The 23959-nt window shown below is 40.3% G+C and overlaps 1 protein-coding gene across 7 annotated transcripts in view; it reads left to right on the top strand.

Moving 5' to 3' along the window:
- The window catches only part of pcdh19 (protocadherin 19), a 77573-nt gene that overhangs the window by 6452 nt on the left and 47162 nt on the right, over positions 1 to 23959 (top strand). For 2 of the 7 annotated variants that reach the window (XM_044126570.1, XM_044126566.1), the window contains exon 2: positions 2274 to 2619. In XM_044126570.1, the coding sequence (XP_043982505.1) occupies positions 2274 to 2619 (346 nt within the window). The remainder of the gene's footprint in view (positions 1 to 2273; positions 2620 to 23959) is intronic. The other 5 variants (XM_044126573.1, XM_044126571.1, XM_044126568.1 and 2 more) reach the window with 3 other exon arrangements.

Raw genomic sequence — 23959 nt, 5'->3', positions numbered from 1 at the left:
ACAAATTTGAATCTGCAGTTCTCTTGCTTTTCTATATTGCTTGTGGGCCTGCTTGCTAATGAAAGAAAAAACTGGAATCAGTGAGTGTTCTGTGCTTTGAATATGATTGCATATACCGGTGGTGCTTCTCAGGTTCAGTGTGTTCCTTTTCGTTTTGCTTCTGTGGTTTTGGCATGTTTGCATTTTCAGCCTGTTTGTGACATGTTGATTGTTGAGCATGCAAATGCAAACAAACATTTACGACGGCTCCACTGCAGGCCGGGTGTGGTGGGTCACCTCTGTGTGCCATTTCACACTCGCACAGGGGCTTTGAACAGGGCCGGATTTTAGGAGGAAGTGGGCCAGAGCCACACAGGTTGCTTTTACTTCAATATTGTTGCAACAGAGTAATAGGTATACATAATTTTGAAGGTGTTTAGGGAGTACTAGTAATTTTTCTTCATTGCCATTTTGTGCCTTTTCCTTACCCGACTACTTCGGGTAAGGAATGGAGCCATCTGCCAACCGCGCATAAATTTGTGCCTTCCAGAATGACATTTCTGGCCTATTTTCACAACCAACAATTTAAAGTAATACTTGTGGTCTACAGTAAGGAAATGAGGTTATATGACTGCAATAAATTATACATGTCAGCAGCAGGTCACTCAGTAACTGGGGTCTGATCAGGGATCAAAATGTGTCAGATTTTGTAACTGGTCCCAAAAGGAGATCAGAACCAATATAAGTAGAAATACACTGTAGAAATTCAGAACATCATATTTATTTGAATTAAATTATGTTAGAGATTTGAGTGTTTTATGAGCATTTATCTCCAAAATATATAAAGGTTCTAAAACAAAACAAAAAGCTTTACAGACCCTGGTTTATAAATATTTAACTCTCTAGAAGTTGGAGAAATAGAAATCATCATGCATATTTATGAAGCAGAGATACAATGTTGCAAAGGTGCATATTCACTGAGTTTTTCTAGGCCCTGTGTTTCTGAAACAATCTTTGTACTGGTCTTTTCCGAAAGGTTTCTCATAAAGATGGCACCATTTGTAGGAATGTTTTCTTCCATGCAAAAATGTAACCAAACTGGTAAAGTATCAAAGTGAGTATCAGTAACTCAGTCACTGAAATACAACAAAACAAAAGAAGGCTTGCAATGAAAAAGAAATCCAACAAAATTGAAACATTGTCGCAGTTCTAATATTATGCAGCCTTGGATATGTATATATTTCTGTGGCTGTGTGGTTTTGGACTTTTGCCTCAGTTTCCTTGTTCCATCTCAAGTAGCCCTATCATGCTTTTGAAATTCAAGAGCAAGGAAAACACAATGCCTTCGGTAAACAATGCTTCAGCATCAACTTACAAGGTATTTAACACTGTAGTGTACATAATTTATCAGATAAAACAAGCTACCATGACACAGTATACCACACATGACATCCTCAAAGATTGTAGCAATAATCCTATAAAGAAATCTCATATAAATCTATGCAAACGCTCTGTCTGTGCTGATGAAAATCTACTAGCATGGGAAGCTTGAAAGTTAAACTGAATCTGATGCTTTGCTATGTATGCTTTCTGATTAACTTGGCAAATAAATTATCTGACTATCTAGGGATACTCATAGAGCATTGATTTTATATTCCAAAATAATCCATTCACCAACTGCACTGCAAAAACACAAAATCTTATGAAGCATTTTCAATCTAGCTTTTAGTTAAATATCTAAAGACAAAACTAACTTACAAGTAAGTTAGTTTTGTTCTTACAGTAAGAACTAACTTACTGATGTAGTTAGTTCTTACATCAGTTTTCTGCAAGATGTAGGGGCTTATTTTAAATCAATAAAATAAGCCCCCACTTATTGAGCTGTACTTTTTCTATATTGATGAAAAAGTACAAGTACCTTATAATGTGGGAAAAATACTTGTTTTGCAAGCAAAAGATGAGTGTGTAACGCTACAGCTAAAGTAACATACCTTGTCCTGATGCAGTGGCAGAGTGAGGTACTCACCCTTGATCCCAATAGACGTACACCTTTAAGAACGGAAGCACTAAAAGCAACTCTCATATTTCCTAAATGACTTTATGCTTCACAGAATCTACTTCATTTCCTCATGTCTTAATACACCACCAACGAGCAAAGGTAGAAAACAGCAGCAGCTTTAAGTCCGGCCCTGGCTATGAGCTTTCGTCTGGCACCCCACCCAGCATGACGAGGCTCTTTGACTGTGTGGGCTTGGTTGGGGAAGACAGAGCACTGCTTTATTGAGTCTGTTCAGTTTCTTCTACTTGCGCAGGGTGGCGGAGTACTCCTACGGCAACCAGAAAAAATCCAGTAAGAAGAAGAAGCTGAGCAAGAACGACATCCGCCTGGTGCCGCGAGACGTCGAGGAGACAGACAAGATGAATGTGGTGAGTTGCTCATCTCTCACCTCCTCGCTCAACTACTTCGACTACCACCAGCAGAGCCTGCCACTGGGCTGCAGGCGCTCCGAGAGCACCTTCCTCAACGTGGAGAACCAGAACTCACGCAATGCGGCCCCCAACCACGGCTATCAGCACTCGTTCACAGGGCAGGGTCACCAGCAGCCAGACCTCATCATCAACGGCATGCCACTGCCAGAGGTGAGATACAATCCAATGTGCTATGTCCTTGATCTTTGGCTGGACTGCCATTGCCTGTTGGGGGTAAAAGAAGGAGAAAATTGATTTAACGCAATGTAGCGGCAAGAAAATAGCTTTGAACGTTTAGTTTTTCATGAAGTGTAATTTAAAGGTCTCCTAGGTCAAACTAGACTCTAACAAAGCAAACCTCTCTCTCAACACAGCCTATTGTCTAGACATATTTGGCGTTCAGTTGCATCAAAGCACATTGTGTCAGGGAAATATTTGTTGCTGATGGAAAAGCTGAGCGATTCAAAATGGCAATGTGTCAGTAGAGTGGAATCCTTCAAGGCATTTCAAGGTGCCTAAAGGCTGGAGCTGACCTGTGATCAGAACGCTTTGCTAAGCACAATCTGGAGGCCTGACAAAGTGGAATATTTGGCCTCTCTAACTGCACTTGTTTACCTTTTCTTTCTTCTCTTTCTTTCTTTGTTCCTTTCTTCTTTCTCTCTCTCTCTCTCTCTCTCTCTCTCCATGTTCGGGTGTGTGCTGAGCCTCTGCAAAACGAACAAGAGTTTGTGCACCTGCCAGATGTATTGACTCGGCTAATCAGCTCCTGCACACATCAATTCAGGGGCTAACAGAAAGAGTAATCATTGCTTGAATCTGTATGTCGTCCGATTGGCTACAGCGTTTGCCGCATGGCCGCTCGAATTGCCCTGACGTGTCACACGCTGCTCCGGCAGAGCAGTGAAAGTCTGACTATTCAAGCTGACAGGTGTATGCCGAGCCGCTGATCTTTACTTTATGGATTTCTGCATGTATGAACTCGTCTACTGGATTCTTTTGGCAATCTCCCTCTTTCTGTTCTTGACCCATTTCTCTCATAGGAGATTGGGACATTTATGTGTGTCTGAAAGAGAGGGAAAGTGCATCAGGCCATGTGTTTTTATGAGTTTATGTGCCATGCCTTACTCATACAAAAAGCTCCACCGCACGCACACACTCCTGAAATTGATGAGTCCAATCTCTGCTTGACATTCAGTGTGGGGAGAGTGGGGAGTGTTGGCTTGGGAGTGGGGGTCTTAAAACAAGAAACAGGATGGATATTGATATATTGAGCGGATGATCCAGAGAGATCCAGGCGCTATTGGACACTGAGGGGTCAATGAGACCTACTTACAGGCATGCTGATTTACTGGGCCTGTCTGAGCCACTCTGGGTGAGCGAGTGGGCTGGAATAGCACAGGTGGAAGGGATAAGATGCTGTTTTTGGGGTGTTACTTTGTGGTGGTCAGTGGATGTTTTATATATATGGTGGGTCAGGGTGTCCTACAGTGTCAGTGTCAGAATTGTTTTACGAAAGGAGGGAAATTCCCGCCTGTTGTCCAGTTGGCTGTAATGAATAATGGAGAACGTACCTGCAAATTGGTCAATTATTAAGAGGCAAACGGTGTTGAAAAATAAGAGGTGTTCCTACTTAGGTGTTTGTACAATTGTATATTAATTTATTTTTCTTCTTAAATGAGTATTTTCTCTTGTCATAAAGTGGCAAAATATCTCTTATAACTTTATTCAATTGTATACAACTTTCAGAAAATGTCTATTTAACCTAGGGCTGAATGATATGGCTGAAAAACCTATCACAATTTAAGCGTTTCCTATCAGTCTATATCGATAATTGTCGATATTGATGATTATTGGTTCGTTTTTGGTTTTAAATATCTGCAATACTGCCAGACTGGTGGGACAACCTTCCACAGTTTTCACTCCACGCAGTTCTTTTTCAGCTATAAACAGTTATGAGGCACAGAGGCAAAACCTTAAACTGCTGCTCTGCAAGTTACTCAACAGATTGTTGCTAGGTAACCAAAGAGAGAGTTGCCAGGTAACCAAAGAGAGAGTGAGATAGTAGATTCCACTAAATTTATTTAGCTCCTGTAGAGAGGTTGAGAAGATAAAAGAGTAATTATTCACTCTTTTATGGGAGTAAAAGATTTAGGGGAGATTCTTCCTAAATCTCCCGTTGAATTTTGAATATTCTGTCAGATGAATTATCTGTTAATATTGATCACATATCGGTCCAGATATATATTGTTATTGATTTATTGTCCAGCCGTAAATTCACCATATATCCATTCATTTTGGTTCCAATTCCTATAAAATAAGACAGATTGGGACCTCCTGATCAAACCTTATTAACTCCTGCTGGTAAATGTTTTACGTTGGGGCAAAAATAACACATTTCCTTACAGTAAACTGTCCAAGCAGAAACAAAATGCTTCCTTTTTCCTTCAAAAAGTTGTGTCTGAGATGAGCAAAACAACAAAGGAGAAAAAAGTGAGGGGATGTAATGACCAGCACTGAAGTAAACGACAAACAAATCCTAAAGTATTACATGCTGTGTACTTTTGCAGATCATTTCCACCATTTCGCAGCCAGCTAACTAAATATTTGATACCAGTGCTCAAAGACAGAAAAACCTGCTTGCAATGTTGCACGTCTGTGGCTGAAGCATCCAATAAAACTGCGTTAGACTCAGGATTAGGACTCCCGTTATTTGTGCCGGCTAATGAAAAAGAGAAGAGGAAGGCAAATAGGAGAGGAGATTGATTGTGATGATTCATTATGCAAAGCTCGGAGTTGTCTTGATGGATCGGCGTGAAGGCAGATAGACAGATAAGGAGGGTGAAGCTGGAGTCTTAGTGCCAGGTGTCCACGTTTTCTCATTTTCTAAGGGCCAGTTGATTGGCTTGATAGAGGCGGGAGCTGCTTAACATGCAGCCTCCACCTCGCTCCTTCTTACACTTGATGTTGACAAACATCTCTTTGACCCAGTCTGTGCACATTTTATCTGGCCTGAGAAAAGCAACTATGTGTGTGGGAGATGTGCAGAGTGGCAGCCTGAGCCTCCAGCAGAGCAACCAGTTGTCACTGTTTTCCCTCCTCCCCACTGTGACATTTGCAAGAGACAGAAGCATCCGGTATGTACAGATGTGGCTCTTGAATAAAAAATGTGCTTTGTTTAATTACAGTACCATTTATAGAACAAACAAACAGCGGTGGAATGGCTGATAATGGCTTTGTAGTTTGGATTTGAAACCACTTGACCTCACAAGTTCTTGACCCAAATCCCTCTGACCATCACTGTGTGCATTTATCACATAAAAATCCACAAGAAACACAAGAAAAAGGCTTTTAGATGGCTGTCCCCTGCATTAACCGCTATGCATGAAACGGTTAAAAAACAAATAGATAAATGTAAGTAATTGACGATTTTGCTCCTTGCTGTACGCTGATCCAATTAACCTAATAGCAGTCAACCAATAGTCAGGGCCATAAGTATTTCCTGTTATATTTTGGGTCTGAAATGTGTGGGAACAACATCCCTAACAGATTTAGATCCTTATTTTCACTCTGAGATTTCCAAAATGCTTTTCCTAACTCCCCCCCCCCATGATAGCCAGAGGTTGAAAGTTCAATAGGACGTTCTGTGATATGTTCATATCTTTGCTCTCTCTTGACTGTCTGAATAAATTGCAGACATGTCTTGACATAGAAAAAAAGTGCAGTTTCCTTTTAAATTGCTTCTAATATTCAGATTTTGGAGCAGCGCTTCTTCATGGTGTTCTCTGATAAGGTTCTCTCAGTAAGAGCATCCACACTGAATGCCTTTAACTGCATTAACTAGCCTGATTTCTTTAGTATTTGATTTCACTTTAATTATTGTTCCTTTCTTCTCTATTTCTCTCCTTTTTTAAAAAATTAGAGCTTCCCATTGGCCAATCAGGGTTTATAAAACCGAAAATCAACTGTTTCTGGTCACAACCAGATTTTCTGGTTTCCAGTCCCTACAGCAGGACGGTTGTGATTATTCTCATGTAAATAAGGATACAGCTTTTTGTTTATTTTTAATTTATGCATGTGATCAAGTCAGAGTTGTGCTCTGTTGTTAGTTTATGTGGGCCAGCAAGCATCCTGCTTATTTCCGAGCAGCTGGAGTCTGGCTTTTCCTCTTAAAGACACACAGACACGGCAGAGTCGGCCAAGATAACAGTGACAGGTCTCCCTGAAGGCTTCCTACCTGCAGGTACATTGTGTGTATTGCATTGTCCCTTGTGACAATGTAAGCCTGTAGATTCCTCCTTGAACATGACTATCCATTGTCTTTTAAAGCATCAGCTGTGAGATGTTTGTGAGGCCCGCCTGTAGTAGCACTAATATGAATGCTCACCGGAGAATAGAGCTGTCTTCCATGGCTTAATTATAGTGAATCACTTGTTGGGGGGAAGACAATTATACAGTAAAGGAATGGCCTTTGGCTAGAATCTGTTTTTGAATTTGTAATTTGCAGTAAGGCTTCTCACACCTGTGACTGAGCAGAGCAGGAAAATGAGCTATTTTACTATATCAATTAACATAATTCAGGTAAGAAAGTCATGATTTTTCCTTTAGAGGGATGATAAATCAATCTGTGGAAGATGTCAGGTGAATTTCTAAAAACGTTGGATGGAGATCGCCCTGCATGGTGCAGGATGTTTAGTATTCATCTGAGACCGAGTCCCACGAGTAAAAGTTATCTGACAACTGGACCATTCTTCCTCCAGATGCTCACTGTGCTGCTCATTCTGGGACCATTTCAGGAGTTTTAATGGTTTTTAATCGTAATTTTAACTTCCAACAGAAATCAGTAACATATTCTACTAAAACCAGCTGGACTAGAAAAAAAAGTGAGACAAATCTGTCAACATGGCGGCACTCATCGTGTTTTTTGTTTTTTTTTGTTCCTTGTGAGTAAGGATGCTTTTGGTATTTACGTGGGAGGAACAACAGGGAGTGGTTCCGCTGAGGGTGTTGCTTCACATCGGGACAATATGCATGTGGGCAATCAAACGTGTCATATTGAGCATGCAAAATAGATGTCATGCTGTCAGTGCATGCTACACATCTGTTAAAGTGCCAATCTCCCCCTACTCACTCACTCATGAATTCACTTCCAGACATTATACTGCTTTTGTACACGGACATTTATTTGGAAACGTTTTGGATTAATAAACATGAGCGAAAGCAGGAGTAAAGGCTTCAATATTACCGTAATCAAACTTTAACACTAACTTTTTTTTTTTTTTAAATGTGACATATGCACAGTTTTGAAGAAGCATTCAGACACTTTAAACTTTTTCCTCACTTTTTCTGACAGAAGAAAGCCAAAAATGTAACTTTTCTGCAGAAAAATCAATGCCGTCTATCACAAGATGGTGGCAGCATCATGCTGTGGGGAACAGCGACGCTGGTAATAACTAAATAGAAGGCAACATTAAAAAAATAATAAAAAACATACTGTCAGAATGAATGTTGATACCAAAGTGTATTTATTATTGAGAATGGCCTAGTCAAAGTTCGATCAATTTGCATTTTGTAGAAAAAGTGTCATTTTATCCTTCCACTTAACGCGCTGCTTTGTGTTGGCTTGTCACATAAAATCCCAATCAAACAGTCGAGTTTGTAATTGTGACACGACAGAGTGTAAAAACACTGAAGAGGAATCAATATTTTATATTCTTATCTCAGCAGATGTTCGATTTTAAAACAACAAAACAAATCATATTAGCATTGTGAATCTTCTGAGTAGTCGTGATAAGTTATTCCGGCTTCTCTTTCATTTCATCTTTGCAGATTGATTCTTGCAAAATGCTTTAGCTTTGTTTGTTTGTTGTCTTCAGCAAGCTGTGATTGACATAAAGTGGAGGACATCACTGCTGGCGGAAAGTGTAACTGGGAGAAAAACAACACAGATAGCAGAGGAGCAGAAATTGAAAGCAGAGCCTCCTCGTTCTCTCATCTTGTCTCGTCTGTCTTGTTGCGGATGAATGCTTGCCCAGACATCCTTTAAAAATGTATAAGTTTATCAGCTTTATATATAAAAATACGCAAGTCTGTATAAGCCTCTTATCGCTCAACAGTTTGTCAGAGACTAATCATGACAAATATTTTGCAATAAAGGAAAAGCTGTAGAAGTCTTTGATCTTCTACAGCGTGTTTTTAATATATATTTTAGCCTTTGGAGACCTCGGCAGGTGTATATCGCAGTCTTTAAAGTTTCCTCCTTCTCGAAGCAGTTGGAAAATAATCTTTCATCACCAGAAGCTTCAGATGAACGCCGATTTAGCAGCAGACAAACCTGTTAATTATTTAGGGAGGTCATTTGTAAGGCAGCGGTTTTAAAAAAACGCTCTGCTGCTTTTTTAGTGTCACTGTTTATAAGGTGAAATAAAGCTGTCTGCCACGAGCAAATTAGCAGTGTGACAGTGATGGACGCGGCATCATTCACCGCTGGCTCTTCCTTTCACGTTTAAGGCGAAGTGAGGGTGTGGCCAAGGGTGACTGAGTGACATTACTCAACGAGATGGTTTTCAGCTCCCTGGCAAGCAGTGATGGTTTAACACTTGGTTAGGTTTTTATAGCCCTGACCCCAACCCGCCAACAACCCCCAATGCTGCTTGTCACCCCCGATGTCGCGGAGGTACAACAAACTGACATAACATCCGCAGGCAGCCAGTCAGGAGCAGCCGGGCCTGCTGGGTTGCCACCCTCTTGTTAGGATCAGAGCATCCAGCCAGAAGAGCTTAACAGTCAAAACACATGAGTGACAGCGCCTGACGTACGCATGTCACCGCCAGTGTCCTTAACTGCATTCGACTCGTACATATTGTACGGAGGGAGAGCGTGGCAAGGAAAACGCCAAGTCCTGGCAAATTGCAGGGAGAGAAACGTGGAAGACGAGGAGTGGGGAGCGAGATCTATTTATAGAACGGCAATGATTTTTCTCAACCTGTGTTCCTGCTGCCTGAAACGTGTTATTTCTCTCTGCAAAATGCAGTGTTCGGATGAGGGCGAGATTATTTTCCACAAATCACGGTGACCTTTACGGAAAGCAATCATGTCTTTTCTTTTCGGTGTCGGGTGTTCATTTGTAGTGGCCAAAATTATTCTTACATCTGGCAGAATTAGGTTAAAAGTAATATTAAATATACCTATATGTTTTTTTTCTTATGACTAAAAGTAATATTAAGTTTTTGGAGTGGCCGTTGAATCTAATTAAAAACCTGCTGAGGGATTTTAAGATTAGGGCGATGGCTCAGAGACCCTCCAAATAAATAATCACAAGTGCAGCAGAAACATAAAGCAAGCTGGTTAGCAACTATTAGCAGAGCATATAGACACAAAATCATACATACACTAATGTATGAGAACACGTTAGAGAGACCAACTCACCTAACGGTTGTATTGAAGCCAAAGCGCCCAGAGAGAAAACATGTATGCAGCAGGAGAACATGCAAACTCCATCGCTGCAAAAACACAAAATAATATCAAATAGTTTAGTCTAGTTTCTAGAGCAAATACCTTAGTAGACTTGAAATAAAACAAAACTAACTTGCAAGTAACTTTTCAGCAATAAAGGAAATTAAGTCAATAATTCCTTAATATTGATTTTTAAAAAGTATTTATTCCACTGGGAGATTATTTCACTTACAACATGAGAAAAATGTCTTGCTATAAGTGAAATTGTGTGCAAGTGGAATTAGTATTTAAAAGAAATAAAATAAAATAAGGAACTGTTCACTGAAAACAAACTCCTATATCTTGCTGAAAGGTCAGTTTTGTCTTTTCTACCTGTTCTAAGGAATCGGCACTAGAAACGAACAAAAATACTTCATAAGATTTTGTTCTTGCAGCGATATAGAAAGACCCCACGGTGGGATTTGAACCCAGGACTTTCTTGCTGCAAAGCAACAGAAATTAATTTTGTGTTCGGAATTTGATTTAGGGTCTAACAGCATATACATGCCACACTTTTCAGATTTGTATTAATTTTGAATTCCATATTTATATTTTCTTATGCTTCAGAATAATGCTGTGTTCCTCCGTCTTTTACATTCCTTACCTCATTAAAAAATAGAATGAGGTTTGTTTTTGTAACGTGATAAACACTAGATGTACATCTCCACCTTGGCTGTTCCTCCTTAAGGAATCGCAGCAGAAACATCAGGAGGCATGTTTTCAGAAAAGTTCAATCCGATCAGCTTTAATCGTCCTTCTTCCTCTTGAGATCATTTTATTTGATTTAAGAAACAACTGTTCAACAAAATGAGGGGAAACACACTTTAAATTACTTTTAAAAGCTCTATCAAAAAGGCAGAATTAGCTTTCTTGTAAACCCATTAAACGTCAAATGAAGGGGGATTTTTGCGCAGCTAAAAATAGCAGCATAATGGCTGCAGCCATCCAGCAATTTATGTTTGCAGGGTCTTTATTGGACGCAAATCTAAATGCAAGAAGGGGTGTAATGGCATTGGGCTTATAGGTTGATGGGTCCACCCGCAAATGAGAAAAGGCTAAATGGAGTGAAGGAAATGGACGAAGTGATGATGTTTATCGCTGGGGAAGGGGCACATCATTACGTACCTTGTTAAGCCCTGCAAGCAATGCTGCGTGGATGTAATTACCCATTTAAATTAGTTTCTCGCAGCGTTGTTTTTTTTTTTTGTTGTTGTTTTTTTATTTCTCAAATTAAACTCTCCAACACAAACACGCCGCATTTGCTCCTCTTTAATGGAGATCCCTCGGTGTTCAGGTCCCAACACTGAGGAGGGGAAATGCATCATCAACACAGATTTATTGAGATGTGCTGAAGTGCTCATAAGCAGCCTCTCTCACATTTAGCTGCAAAACTTGTCAGCGGCGAACTACAGAGCTAAGGTGGAGTTAGAACCTTTTTCTGTTGGGATTCTCAGGAAAACCTTTGATAGTCGAGGACTTCAGGAGAAAAAAAAAACAATATACCCCCATCTTTCATTCATGCAAATGTGGCTGGCTGTGGTGGAAATGCCTGTATTTACATTATTGGAGCATAGAAAAGGTCATCTTATACATACAGAAACACAAACTTCAAGTCATAACCTGGAGGAGAATCTCATTTCAGCGTGAGCTCGGCGCACCAGCTGCAGTTTTTTACATTTGCTCTCAGAAGCTCGAACATGAAACGATACAAAACTCAGACTCCTTCATTTATTTTATCCTGAATGTGCATAAAAGTATTTAAAAAATCTTTTACATTTCATCCTTTGGCTGAAACAAAACAACCAAACTTGAAAAAGAAAGTAAACAAAGTAAGTGGAAAGTAATTACAGTTCACTCGTAATGACAATTACGTTTGCCCAAAACTAATTTTCTCCAAATGTGCAGGGAGAAAAGGTATTAATTAGAATCCATGGATATCAGAATTATAATTGTGTTTCTGTGTCCTGTCTTGCAGTCACATTATTGTTGGGAGATTTCCCAGGGCTTTGTCCCGAGGGCCGCTGCTCTGGCTGTTTGAATGGCAGAGGGAAACGGGGGAGGGAGGCAGTTCAGCTTAACAATACTCCAATACTTGCTGTGAACAGAAACTTTTTCCTTTGCTCCGACACCAAGGAAGAGTGACCTTTCCAAGTGTCCTGTTTTTTTGTTGTTGCTTGCTTTGCTTAAAACAAAGCAGAAGCAGGAGCATGTTCGTTAGCATTTCTCCCATCAGATTAAATGTCAACTTCCGCATGCATAATTTCAGAAAAGCAGGATGGGAGATTTAAAGTGAGCTGATGCTGCTGGTGGATAGATGACTCCACATCTCAGGCATTTTTAGCTTTTCTATTAGGAACTGTGTGTTTTTGCTTCGGGTTTCTGTGCCACATGTATCAAATCAGACAGAAACATTAACTATACATGAAGACAAATTTGATGAAATGCTTCACCACTCAACCACATGCCGCCTCTGTTTGTTTTGGTTCAACTTAATACAATGCAATTTGATTCAATGGGATGTAATTCAATGAATTTAAATGAGCCACATGAAGGAACTGGATTAGAATAAATATTAAATTATTTTTAAAACATTTCTTTTATATTACAATCTAACTGTAACTGTTTTCTTTCTGCTATCGCTCAGAATCTGAATAGTGACTAGAAACATTTATTTTTCAGGTTGGGAATCTCAATCTGGGATCAGCAAGTGGAGTATTATACAATCTGAATGTTAAATCCCAATTTATTTATTGCTTTAAAACAAAACAAAATCCCTCAATTTCTTTGTGTATAGACACATTAACCAACTTCAAATGTTTTTGATCACAGTAAAAAGTTTATAAGCAAAAGTCAGCGAAATTATAACATGATGCTAAAAGAGGATGATATCATAATTCCTTTGTTTTTAGTTTGATAGAAAACGACACAAGTGATTTTCCTATAGTAGATAAGAAAACACAGAACTGGTTAAGATTGAAGTCTACTTCTTACACTTCAAAGAAAACCAGAAAAAGAGATTAAAAAAAACCAAACAAACAAAAAAAAGAGTCCACAATAATTGTGTTCCCAAGACGATTCTTTGTTTTTCACTTTGTGACAATCTAAAAAACAGTTGACTCAAAGAAAATCAAAAATCAGCTCTGGTCAGCACTGATTGTTGCATCTTCTATAGCTCTGCATATTTTCTTAAAATACTCCTTAGAAACTAAGATCTGGACTTGTGACATCCTACAAACTCTTCATCTTGCTTACTTGCTGTAGTTCTCCTCCTAAACAGTAGCGGTCGCCACTGAGAAACTAATGGAGCTCAAACACAGAATGACAACAGAAGAAGAGTCTTACAGAAATTCAATATCGAGACTTTGTCACAATATTTAGCCACTTTTCAGGTCCCTCAAGTGACATTTTATTTTTTTCTATATTTGAGTATTTCAGTATTTTGCTGTTTTTGTCATAGATTATTAAATTACTTTATAACATTCATTTGTAGTTCTAAACATATTGAGAGTGTATTGTACTAATTTTTGTCTCACCAAGTTGAAATTTCTCTCTCCTACTTTAGTCTGGCTCACATTACCAAATATGCAAATTAGGCGATGACATCATGTAGTAACTTCTAGCGGCCACTAGCTAGAAGTTAGCTAGTGGCCGCTAACTAGCTAACTTCTGGAGCTATTCCCAACTAGCTCCAGAGTTGGGAATAGTGCAACGGTTCACATGCAAATGAAAGCTTCATCTTTTATTAGAAGGGATCAGATTTTAGAGAAACATCTAAAAACTGGAACATCTGAAGTTAACGAACCTCGGAGGTTCTACCGGTACGTAAATGTACACGCTTTGTATGTAGCTCCTCCCCTTGCAGTAATTATAACAACGGGGAAACTAAATCCATTGGGGAAAACAAAGGAATTGTCTCTTTGGCACATGTCTACCTTTTTGAGGAACTTAAAGAGGACAAAGCAGACAAAAGGTGCAAAAATCATTGTGTTGCTCTCACAAATGCTGCATTATAGCTTTGTTGTGTTGTCTCCAGCGCCACGGCCGTCTCTCCTGTTTCTCCTCTCCTTTCTCTGGAGCAAATTCATACAGTTCCTTTGTTTCTTGACATAAACCTGGATTTGCATTAGGGAGTGCATGTATGGGCTGTCTGAAGAGCAGTGGAGGCTCTTGGCAGGCCGGGCCGGCCGGCCGCTGTAGCTGCAGCATCAGGCGCCTCAGAGGCATGCAGCAGTATGGCTGGAGGAGCAGCAGGGTAGCGTAATTGTGCATTGTTCATCCACAGAACTGAGGCAGAGCATGTAATGAGCTGTAGCATTTTCACCCAGGCTGCCTAATGGGCTATGACCGAGTGTAGGCCTCTCGGAGCCCCCTCGCTCCCTCTGCCCTGTGTGGCCAGTGTGTCGGGGCCTCCGCCTTTCTTTTTTCCCATTCTCCCATTCTTCTCCTGCCCGATCAGCGTGAGCCATTCCTTCACCCTTGTTATCCCGCTCCTTTATCTCTGCTCTGTCTCCATTGTGCCCCCTGTCTCTGGAGATGGTGGGACCCCTGATGTGTTCAGTGTGTGGCTCCTTTTCTCATTCATGATGTCTGCAAACCTCTCAGCACTAGGTCTGATTCAGCCTGACATAAATCAGAATAGCTCATTGATGGAGCCCCGAATGCGGCGTGATTACATTAAAAACCCAAACACTGAATACAAATAAAAGTTCAGGGGAGAATTTGCTGATGTTAGTTGTAGAGGATTTGTTGCTGGAACTCGGCTCATTTTTCCATCAAAGACTGCTTTGCATTTTGATTATCTAGTTTTCCTGAAAGCAATTCAGGTGGGCCTGATTCACTCAGGTTTGTTTTCTTGGGATTAGGGCTTTTACAAAGTGCCGAGGCGTATTATTTACACCCATATCTAGTTTCCACAGAGGCGGGGAACCAATTCTTTGCTTAAGTAATACCGGGTCGAGTTGCAAAGACAAGAATGTGGGCTAGGCAATAGATTGCATATACTCCAGAGTGGGTGTAGAAGTAGAAAACACTACAAATGATATTAGTGATGATTGCCCTGCGGAGGGATTGATAACAGCCTTACCAATGTCTTTGTCTTCTCTGTAATCACAAAACAATTTGGGGTCTGTAGTTGTCCAGGGGACACCACTTCCTTACTTTCCTCTTTCATTCATGTTTTGACATACAAACACAGCCAAGAAAACCAATGAACTTGGCCTTTGAGTGTGTTTAATGTGTAGAGTGCATGGCATTCCCCAGAAACCTCCTGAGCCCCAGATTAGCTGAACCCAGTCCAGACTGGTGGGAGCTGGATGGTATCAGCGTGTCTGCACGTGTTTCAGAGAGGATTGCTCAAAATGTCTTTGCTTTAGTAACGCTGGCTGGCTCCACCTTTGCAGAAAGGTCTCCAATGGCAGAGTTCATGATGCTTTCTTCTCCATCGGGGGCATCAGAGGAGGCTGGAATGCTCCGACATGTTTGATGCATAAATGAGCCCTCCCCCAGTGTTGTGAACTACATGGTCACTGTATAAACACAAAATCTTACCAAGTATTTTTTGTCTTCTAGTGCAAATGTCTTAAAACACTTGAAATAACTTAAACGTAACTTTTTAGTAACATATAAAGGCTTGTTTAAAGTAAATTCTTCATTAATATGGATGAAAAAGTTGTACTTCCACACTGACAGATTATTTAACTTATAACAAGACATTTTTCCCATGTTATAAGTCAATTTATCTGCTAAAACAACAAGCTCTACCAACTGCACCACTGTGCAAACACAGAAACACAGCAATTGCAAAATGGTCAATATTACACTAATGTTGAAAAAACACAAAGTTTTGCACATAACGCAGCTACAGACACATAAACAATCTTCTGTTTACAAAGGTGAGCGTTTAACTTCAGAAAGTCTAAAACTATTTAAATGAAATAACTATAATATTAAAATTTAATATTTTCTCTTCATGTGAGCATTTCCTCAAGGAATGAGTTTCTGAAGTTTTACCAAAACAATTTTTTTGTTTAAACAATTAAAGTCTCACCAATAACATTCCTGTTACTTTGTCTCTGCAAAGATGGGATTTATTCTTTATTTAGTTTTCCTTATCCCTGTACTAGCAGCTTTATAATGAAAACACTTAAAATGAAAGTAGGATCAATCTTCTTATTTTTACAAAATGTCAAACAGTTTCTTTATATTCTAAGTACATATTTTCCTCTTTATGTATTTATTCCAGACAGAGATAATCCTTTTCTAGCTTTATTTTCTATCCGTTTTGAGCTAAAACTCTGTTAATTCTGTTTAAATGTTAATATATGGCTTCCCTCTTTTTGTTTGTCTGAGATAGGACAGCAGGCAAAATACCAGTGGTGCTGGGGGGCTGGTGGGAGGCCATGGGAGCAGTGTTCTGACTTTTCATTTGTTCACTACCCAGTAATGATTATTTTAGCCTCTAAGCCCCAGATTTGGCCTTGTTTTGCTGTGGGAAGCAGCATCAGCAGGGACAGAGCAGCCTTGCTCTCGCTGAGAAGCTTGTCTGCGGCTAAGCCGGTTGGCAACAGGAGTCAGGTGCACAACATGGAGGACAGTCCAGTCGCAGGAGGTCAGCAGGAGAGTGGCGGGGTTAGAGAGCGATGGTATGTGTGTGTGTGTGTGTGTGAGGGAGAGAGGATGGATCCGGGTTTAGCTACAGTTCCTTTGTGAAATCATGTGGTGGCTGAGTTTGAAGACGTTCTAATTATAGAGCTTCATCGCTCGCCTCGTATGTAGGGCTGGTAACAAGCCAGTTGCCAGCTTGCATGAGCAACTGCAGAAAGCTGACTTTTGGTTTAATTTGGAGGACTAGCTATAATCCAGACTAAATCCCCTAAAGATGAAGCCCCCCCTCCCCTCCCGTCCGTCTCCCTGCCCCTCCTCCCGCCGCGGTTGGATTATGGGAGTGTCTTTAAAAGGATAAGGACATGCTTATCGCTGCTTCCCTCAACACTGGTCTGGGTCCTCAGATGTGGGGGCGGACGGGCCATCATCGCTCTATGTGACCAGGGTGGTTATGAGTCAGAGAGATTAGGCGTCTGACAACTGTAGATCAATGATAATCACAGTTCACGGTTTTTTAAACCCAAACAGTCGCAAAAACATATGGATGGTAGCATATGCTTCAGCTCCCATCCAGTAAATTTGATCAGCAGGCTTCCTCTTAGTGAACAAAAACACATAAATTAGATGTTAGACAGCTTTTACTGAGTTGGGTTTGTGTAAGGTTTAATGATTTTCTGTTTTTTTATTGTTTGATAAAAAATGTGAACTTGATGCTGTTCTAATATAAGCAAATGTCTTAAAGTTGTAGGCTAACAGACGAAACAGCCTCAAAAACTGTTTAACTAGAATATTATTACTTTGTTCTTGTAATTTTATTTTTTTACATTTTATTTTGTCTTAGTAAAATAAAATTACTCATTCAAAACAGATGTTCCTCCTCTAAAGGAAATCTCATTCTCTGGGTTTTCTATAAGTGGTGCAGAAGTATGTTTATACGTTTTAGAACCGGCCCAAAGCATAAGCAAACTAAGCTGCTTGTCTAAGGCCTCCACACCAGCAGGGGGCCCCATGAGGGCTGGAATTGGCACAGAAATTACGTTTAAGACTGTCCGGATTTCTTTTTCCTTTTTTGGTATAATATACAATATAATAATTTTTCTGGTGAATTAATGTAATGGACTGTTTTTTTTAATGTATTAACTTTCTTACTATTTTATACTATATTATGTCAAAACTGTAAAGTATAAATATCAAAACATGGATGATAATCAGCTGCATCTAGTAAAGTAGAATGTCATTGAAAAGTTTAATTTATTTCAGTATTTCATTTTAAAACTGTTGTTTGTGCAGTTTTTCCATTCACTGAACTTTACATTTGGTTGCTTGTTGACATTATTTTCTTTTTAACATTATTTTACCATATCATTAGATAATATCTGAACTGCAATGAGTAACTGGACAGAAGCAATAAAATAGTTAAAGTGTTATTTCATCTACTAGACCAGGACTGATGGTTTTGAATGATTTTTTTTTTCTGAATTTATTTCCCACACATAAATAGTTTTAGAAATTTTGGCATATTTATTGGCTTTCCATTCAACCCAGATATATGTGGGGACGTTTTAGCTCTTTCGGCCAGATCTTGGTCCAAGAAAAAATCTGGCACATGCTTCTCCTGAAAACTTGCTCATTTTACACTTTTGTTTGTGCCAAACAGAAAAGAAATACCACATAATTAGCTACTTTAAAAATCTCTTATATTCCAGATGGCTGATCTTTTACTCTCTGGTGTTCCTCTTAACAGCTGATGGCAAGAGACGGCCTTTGTAGCAGTCAGAAATATGTCAAAAAATCCAAAAGCGGCATAATTTTGTCGAGGTAGAGTGAAATCAGCTGGCAAGCTTTGAGCTGTCAAGCTGCTTATGTGGCAGACAGATCAGTTTATATCATTCGGCGCTAAAGAAGTGTTGTTGGGAGTGCTGGGAGTTTGGGCAGGGCTGTTGTGTTGCAGCGCTGAGACCGATCGAGCTCACATATGTGTTGTTTGAGATGCTATATTTAAGTGTGAGGTTGTTACTTATCTCATCGGGGCGTGATGGCGGAGAGACGAGGGAGCAGAGCGAGCTCCTGGTGGACTCCGGGCTGCGAACCCGGAGCTCCCTGCGCACCAGCTATCTGGGAGTTGCAAAGAGAGAAGGAGAGAGCGAAGCCACATGGGAGACGGATAGAAATAGAAGCACCTCGACGTGCTTGCTTGTTTACCTTCATGTCAACGTTTTTGACTGAGCTCATTAACCCATGCACCTGGGTGGATCAGAGCATCTACCGCTTTCTGTCCTCCCTCTCTTCTCCTCCCTCCTTTTCTCCCCGTCTTTCAAAATTAATTGCAATGACGAAAGGTAGCCATAAACGTTTTTACGTCAGGCTAACAGATGCAACATACGGGGAAGTGGTAGGAGTTAAGGAGGGAAAGTAAGGGGGACGTGGGGGCTATCGCACCTCAAAAGCGGCGAATCGATTTTAGCTGATACCAGTTAACACATAAACCCTGTAGCACTTTCCTCAAATCTAATCACGGATCCATTTAAACTGTGTTAGCTGGGAGTCCGCTTGCTGCTCAGATGGGTTCTCACTTTCTAATATTTTTGAGAGCATTGGTAAAAAACACGAGGCGAGTGCAGCAGAGGTAAAGCAGCGAATAGGAAGGGGCCGCCTCCCATTACCCATGCAGCCCGCATCCTTGCTAAATTGTTTTGCATGACCTTTGCTACAGTAGCTCTAATTATTACCATCACACAGGCCCTGTAAGGCACACAGCTAATTATACCGGATTTATCTGAAGGGACGTCGGTGCCATTCTTCATAGGCATGTCTTGGCTACCGTCATTCCGGGTGATCTAAACCAGGAATAAGGTTAATTTGGATAATACAGTAATTGTAATTAGAGTCACAATAATTACAAGCGTACTTTAATAGCAGCGAAGACAAGTCCATTAGTAACAGGGATCCTAATGGACTTGTTGCACATATGCGATACCTTATGTAATTGAGAAGAATGGTATTGCCAAAAAGCAGCGAGGTTGAGCAATAACGCTGCGTAACGTGCTTGATGGCCTTATTACGGAGCCAGATTGTTTCTGTTTCCTCCCTGTTGCTCACAATTGGTGCCTGACATCAGCAACTGAGAGATGTTCAAAGGCACAGAGGGATTATCCGTTAATGTAGGTAGCAACACCTTTTGTCGCCACGTCTCCTGAAAAGTTGCAACTAGAGGAAGCAATATTTTTTTCAAAGCTGCCACATGAATGGAGAGGGGCAGTTGGAGCCGTCTTTTGGCTGGCGGGCAACTCGTGTAATGAGCCTAAGAGGGTTCCAATTATTCCACTTGCGATCAAAACGGAAACAGAGATTACTTCTCTTGCCTCTTTTTTTTCTTCTGTCTTTGACATTTTACACACTAACATCTTTTGATAGCGGCTGGGGGAGGAAGAGGAGAGGGAACGACTGCCAGTGAGAGCCTGATTGTCTTCAACAGGCTCCAACGGCGCAGACCTTTCTGGAAGTGACAAGCCGATGCTTTTGCACACATTTTGTTTGAATTTTTTTTATAATCAAACTACTTTTTCCTGTCCATAAAGGGTTTACTCAAGATTTCAAAAAGTCTCTTAGTTTTAAGTTTTAAAAAGTATTGACAATATCCAAGTTTTCTATAATGGGTCTTAACTTTCATTTTGTTCATCCACTGACTTTTTTCTGCTTTTACTTGTTTTTTAGAATAAATCACTGGCATTGTGTTGAACCAGATCTTAGGGAATTCATCTGTTGTTACTTCGCAGCAGCAAAGATCAGGAGGATTTTATCACTCAAAGCCGTTTCTCCCAAACCTGGTGAAGAAATCTGCTCATGAAACTGGATTTTTCTTGTTTGTTTGGATAATTAAAATGTTCTTACAGCTGTCCTCCAGCTCCTTATGGGAGAGGATATTTTTAATGAGGTCTGGCTTTAAACACTTGCATTACGTTAGCAGGTTGCCACCTGTTGTCACCATTGCAATGGCCACTTAGGAGGCTGCTGTGTAAAGGAAGTTAAAGTTAGATAACTGATCTGTAAAAGCAACTGGTTTACCTTCCAGATAAAAAAATAAAAACATACAACGGCTTAAAGAAATTGTTTCATCTGACAGGAGAGTTAATGGGACACAAATCTGATGTTTTTTGAGAAGTAAGGAGAAAGAAATCTTTCATTTACAGTTTGTTATGAGAGTTGTTGAGGTTAGAAAAACCATGTGACAGATTCCTCCGATTAAATGAGACAGATGGAGCTAAATGCAGAACAAAACTGAAAGAAAATATTTTTGAGGCTGCAAAAGACTTGAAACTGGAGCAGAGGTATAGAGCTACAAAAAATGATTGTGATCAATACATATTCATGTGTTAGAATGGCCTAGTCAAAGCCACACCAAATTCTTACAGAGAACTTGAAAGTCGATGCAGAAGCTCTCCGTCTGATCTGACTGAGCGTGAACTGTTTAGCAGAAGAAAGGGGGGGAATGTCAGTGTCTAAACAAACCGTAAACAACTTCCAGCTGTTGTTATAGGCGAGACTGAAATGCAACAAATTTATATTTTTCCTTCCACTTTTACAGTTATTCAATATTTGTGTTGATTTTCACATGAAATCTCCATAAATTACATTCAAATGAGGGGCTGAAAATATGGAAAAACTCAAAGGTTTTGGGACACTTTGCATGTTGTTAAAGTTACAAATTAAAGTATAAGCTACTCACAAGACTGAAATAATCTTAAAAGTATTACGTTTTACCAGCTAGAACTTGTAGAAAACAGAGAAAAAGGATGTGTTGGTTTCTTACTAACAGCTTAAATTATGTTCTTCAAAGCAACAAAAGGAAGGTTAAATAATCAATTGGTAGTATTTCTTTTTTTTTTTCCCTGCACCTTTACCAGATTACTAGTAGAAGCACATTTGATGCCTTGGGGTAACTAAAAGGATTTCTCCCTTGTAAGACATCAAGCTGTATCAGACTTAAATGATGAAAAAGCAGAAGACAAATAATATGTAGCACAGCTCTGAGACAAAGAGAACACCAGCAATCTGCATCTGCACAGATAAACATCCACCCCTAAGATATGTTCTTAGTAGATAACAGCTTAGTCTGAGTGTTTGCAGCACACAAGCAGACTAGTACACAAAGGCTTTGATAAGCACCAGAAATTACTACATGTTGTTTACGGAGGCAGAACAAAAGCATTCCGGGTTTTCATTTCAAGAAATCAAGCCATGGATAGGTGGATGCAGGATCTAAAACGCATGTCAATTGGATGGATTTGACTCTATAATATGGTCGTAATTAGACAGAAGCAGGATATCGGCTCGCGTGTTTGTTTGTGTGAAAATGAGAAGCAACGTGGCCAGGATTTGAGCGCGCGGTGCGTCGCCTTCCCCTGTGGATCCACTGCAGGGGTGCGAGTTAGAGATCCGCCGTCTGTTGCTGTTTTCCGTGACCCCGTGCATTTCCCCCCGCAGTGAAAAACGGTGTTTGCCCCCAAAGACAACCCTGGTACAAATTAAATTAAATGAAGTCTGTGCATAATCCCTGTGTGTTTCAGCTGCTGAATCCCCCCCACCCTTTCTCACGAACTTGTGCATCTGGACCCGTATCCGCTGGCCGAGCTCTCAAGCTGCCAGACTCCCAGTCCCTGATGGAGGCAGCAGCCGGCTCCCCCTCAGACTCATGGCCCTGCTGCGACTTTATGTGTGTTTGTGAATGTGAATGAGTGTTTCACTGTAGATTCAAATCACAGAACTTATTCCCTTTCATATTCTCTGGCTGTGCACAAATGCATTTCTTTAAAAATAGTTTTATTTTTGTTTATGTAAGGGTATGATGTTAGAGTATTTGTTTTAAGGTTTTTCTTTTTGTTTTTTGCAGTATACTACACATGATATGTTTAGATCTCTCACCAGAAACAAGATACTGCCGAATCAAAAAGCGTCAGCTGTCGTTTTGTTCTAACTGTGCCCTTACTGCAGTCTGTCGCGGTCCTGCTAATAAGCCGGATTTACAGATGTGGCGGAGATCTGCATGCAGCTAATGCTCTGCTGTCAATCCCCACACTGACAGCAGCCTAAAAGGACCATCCTAAATATCACAACCAGATGTGCTCAAACATGAAGCACCAACAAACAGGATAGAGAGGAAAGGGGAGGCAGAAGAAGAATGGGTGGAGGGAAACATGCCTTAGGAAAGTATTCACACACCTTAGGGGCTGACATGGTTTTTTATTTGATTGACTCACATGGGGTCAATCAATGTAGCAGCTTTACATTGAAGTTTTTGTTGTAAATTAACTCAGGCTTGGTCAGATTGGATAAAGAGCATCTGTGAACGTCAGTTTTTAAGTTCAAGTTGGATTTAGGAGTTCTGAACTTTGACCGGGCCATTATTGCGTATACAATTAATTCAAACAGTAGAATTACGTTCTGATTATCTTTCAAGTTCTACGAAGAACTAGCAATGAGCCCTTCGTTTTATTCAGGAAAGCATGTAAAACATGCCGGACTTGACCCCAGAGGACACCAATAATCTAAACAATTTTATTGTAGCTCTGGCTGTAAGTTTTGGGTTGTTTGGATGAAAGTCTGTTGCAGTCTTTTGACAGGATTTCTTTCATTCTTGTCCTTTATTTAGTTTCATCAATCTTCCCATCAACTCTGACCGGCTTAACTTTCCCGGCTGGAGAAAAGCATTACCATAGCATCATACTTCCACTGCCATGCTTCAACAGAGATTTTCAGGGCGATGGGGCTCCATGACAGTAATCTTCTTTTTTTTTTACATGTAGGCTCAAATCTTCTTCCATGTTGTTTATCGAGACTACATCACATACATCTGTTTTTTAATTAACCAATTGTTTACACTGGGTTTAAATTGGGTTTGGTGAATACATAAGCAAATGTTTAAACCATGTTTTATGTTCACAATGCATGCTATTTTGTGTTGGCTTATCACATAAATCCCAGTAAAACACATTGCAGCTTGTTGTCGTAACGTGACAAAACTTTCAGTTGATAGCAGCTGTTTCCATATCCATTGTGCTTAGGGGCAAGCATGGAAGGAATCCCTTGTTATGAGCCTGAGTCGAAGTTTGTATGTTTGTGTGCAGGTGTGTGGTCACAGTTTGTGCATTTATGTGTGTGAGAGATCCTAGCACCTGCACACATGCCCTTTGAAAAGCTCCATCACCCCCCCATCCAGTCAACATTCAGTGTAAACACGGTTTGTTTGAGCGAGTGGCCTGGGGTTGCTAGATTAATGAGCGCTGATGAAGTTCCACTCGTATCCTAGGTGCTGCCTCCCTGTTTGCTGGAGTGGCTGTGATGTGGTAGTGTGTCTGGAGGCGGTGACTCATTCCCTTTACCCAGTGTCAGATTAAGGCATGTCAATAAACAGACCCAC

This window comes from Gambusia affinis, linkage group LG09 (assembly GCF_019740435.1).
Source record: "Gambusia affinis linkage group LG09, SWU_Gaff_1.0, whole genome shotgun sequence".
In the NCBI taxonomy this organism is placed as follows: domain Eukaryota; kingdom Metazoa; phylum Chordata; class Actinopteri; order Cyprinodontiformes; family Poeciliidae; genus Gambusia; species Gambusia affinis.
This window is presented reverse-complemented; position numbering and strand designations above follow the sequence as displayed.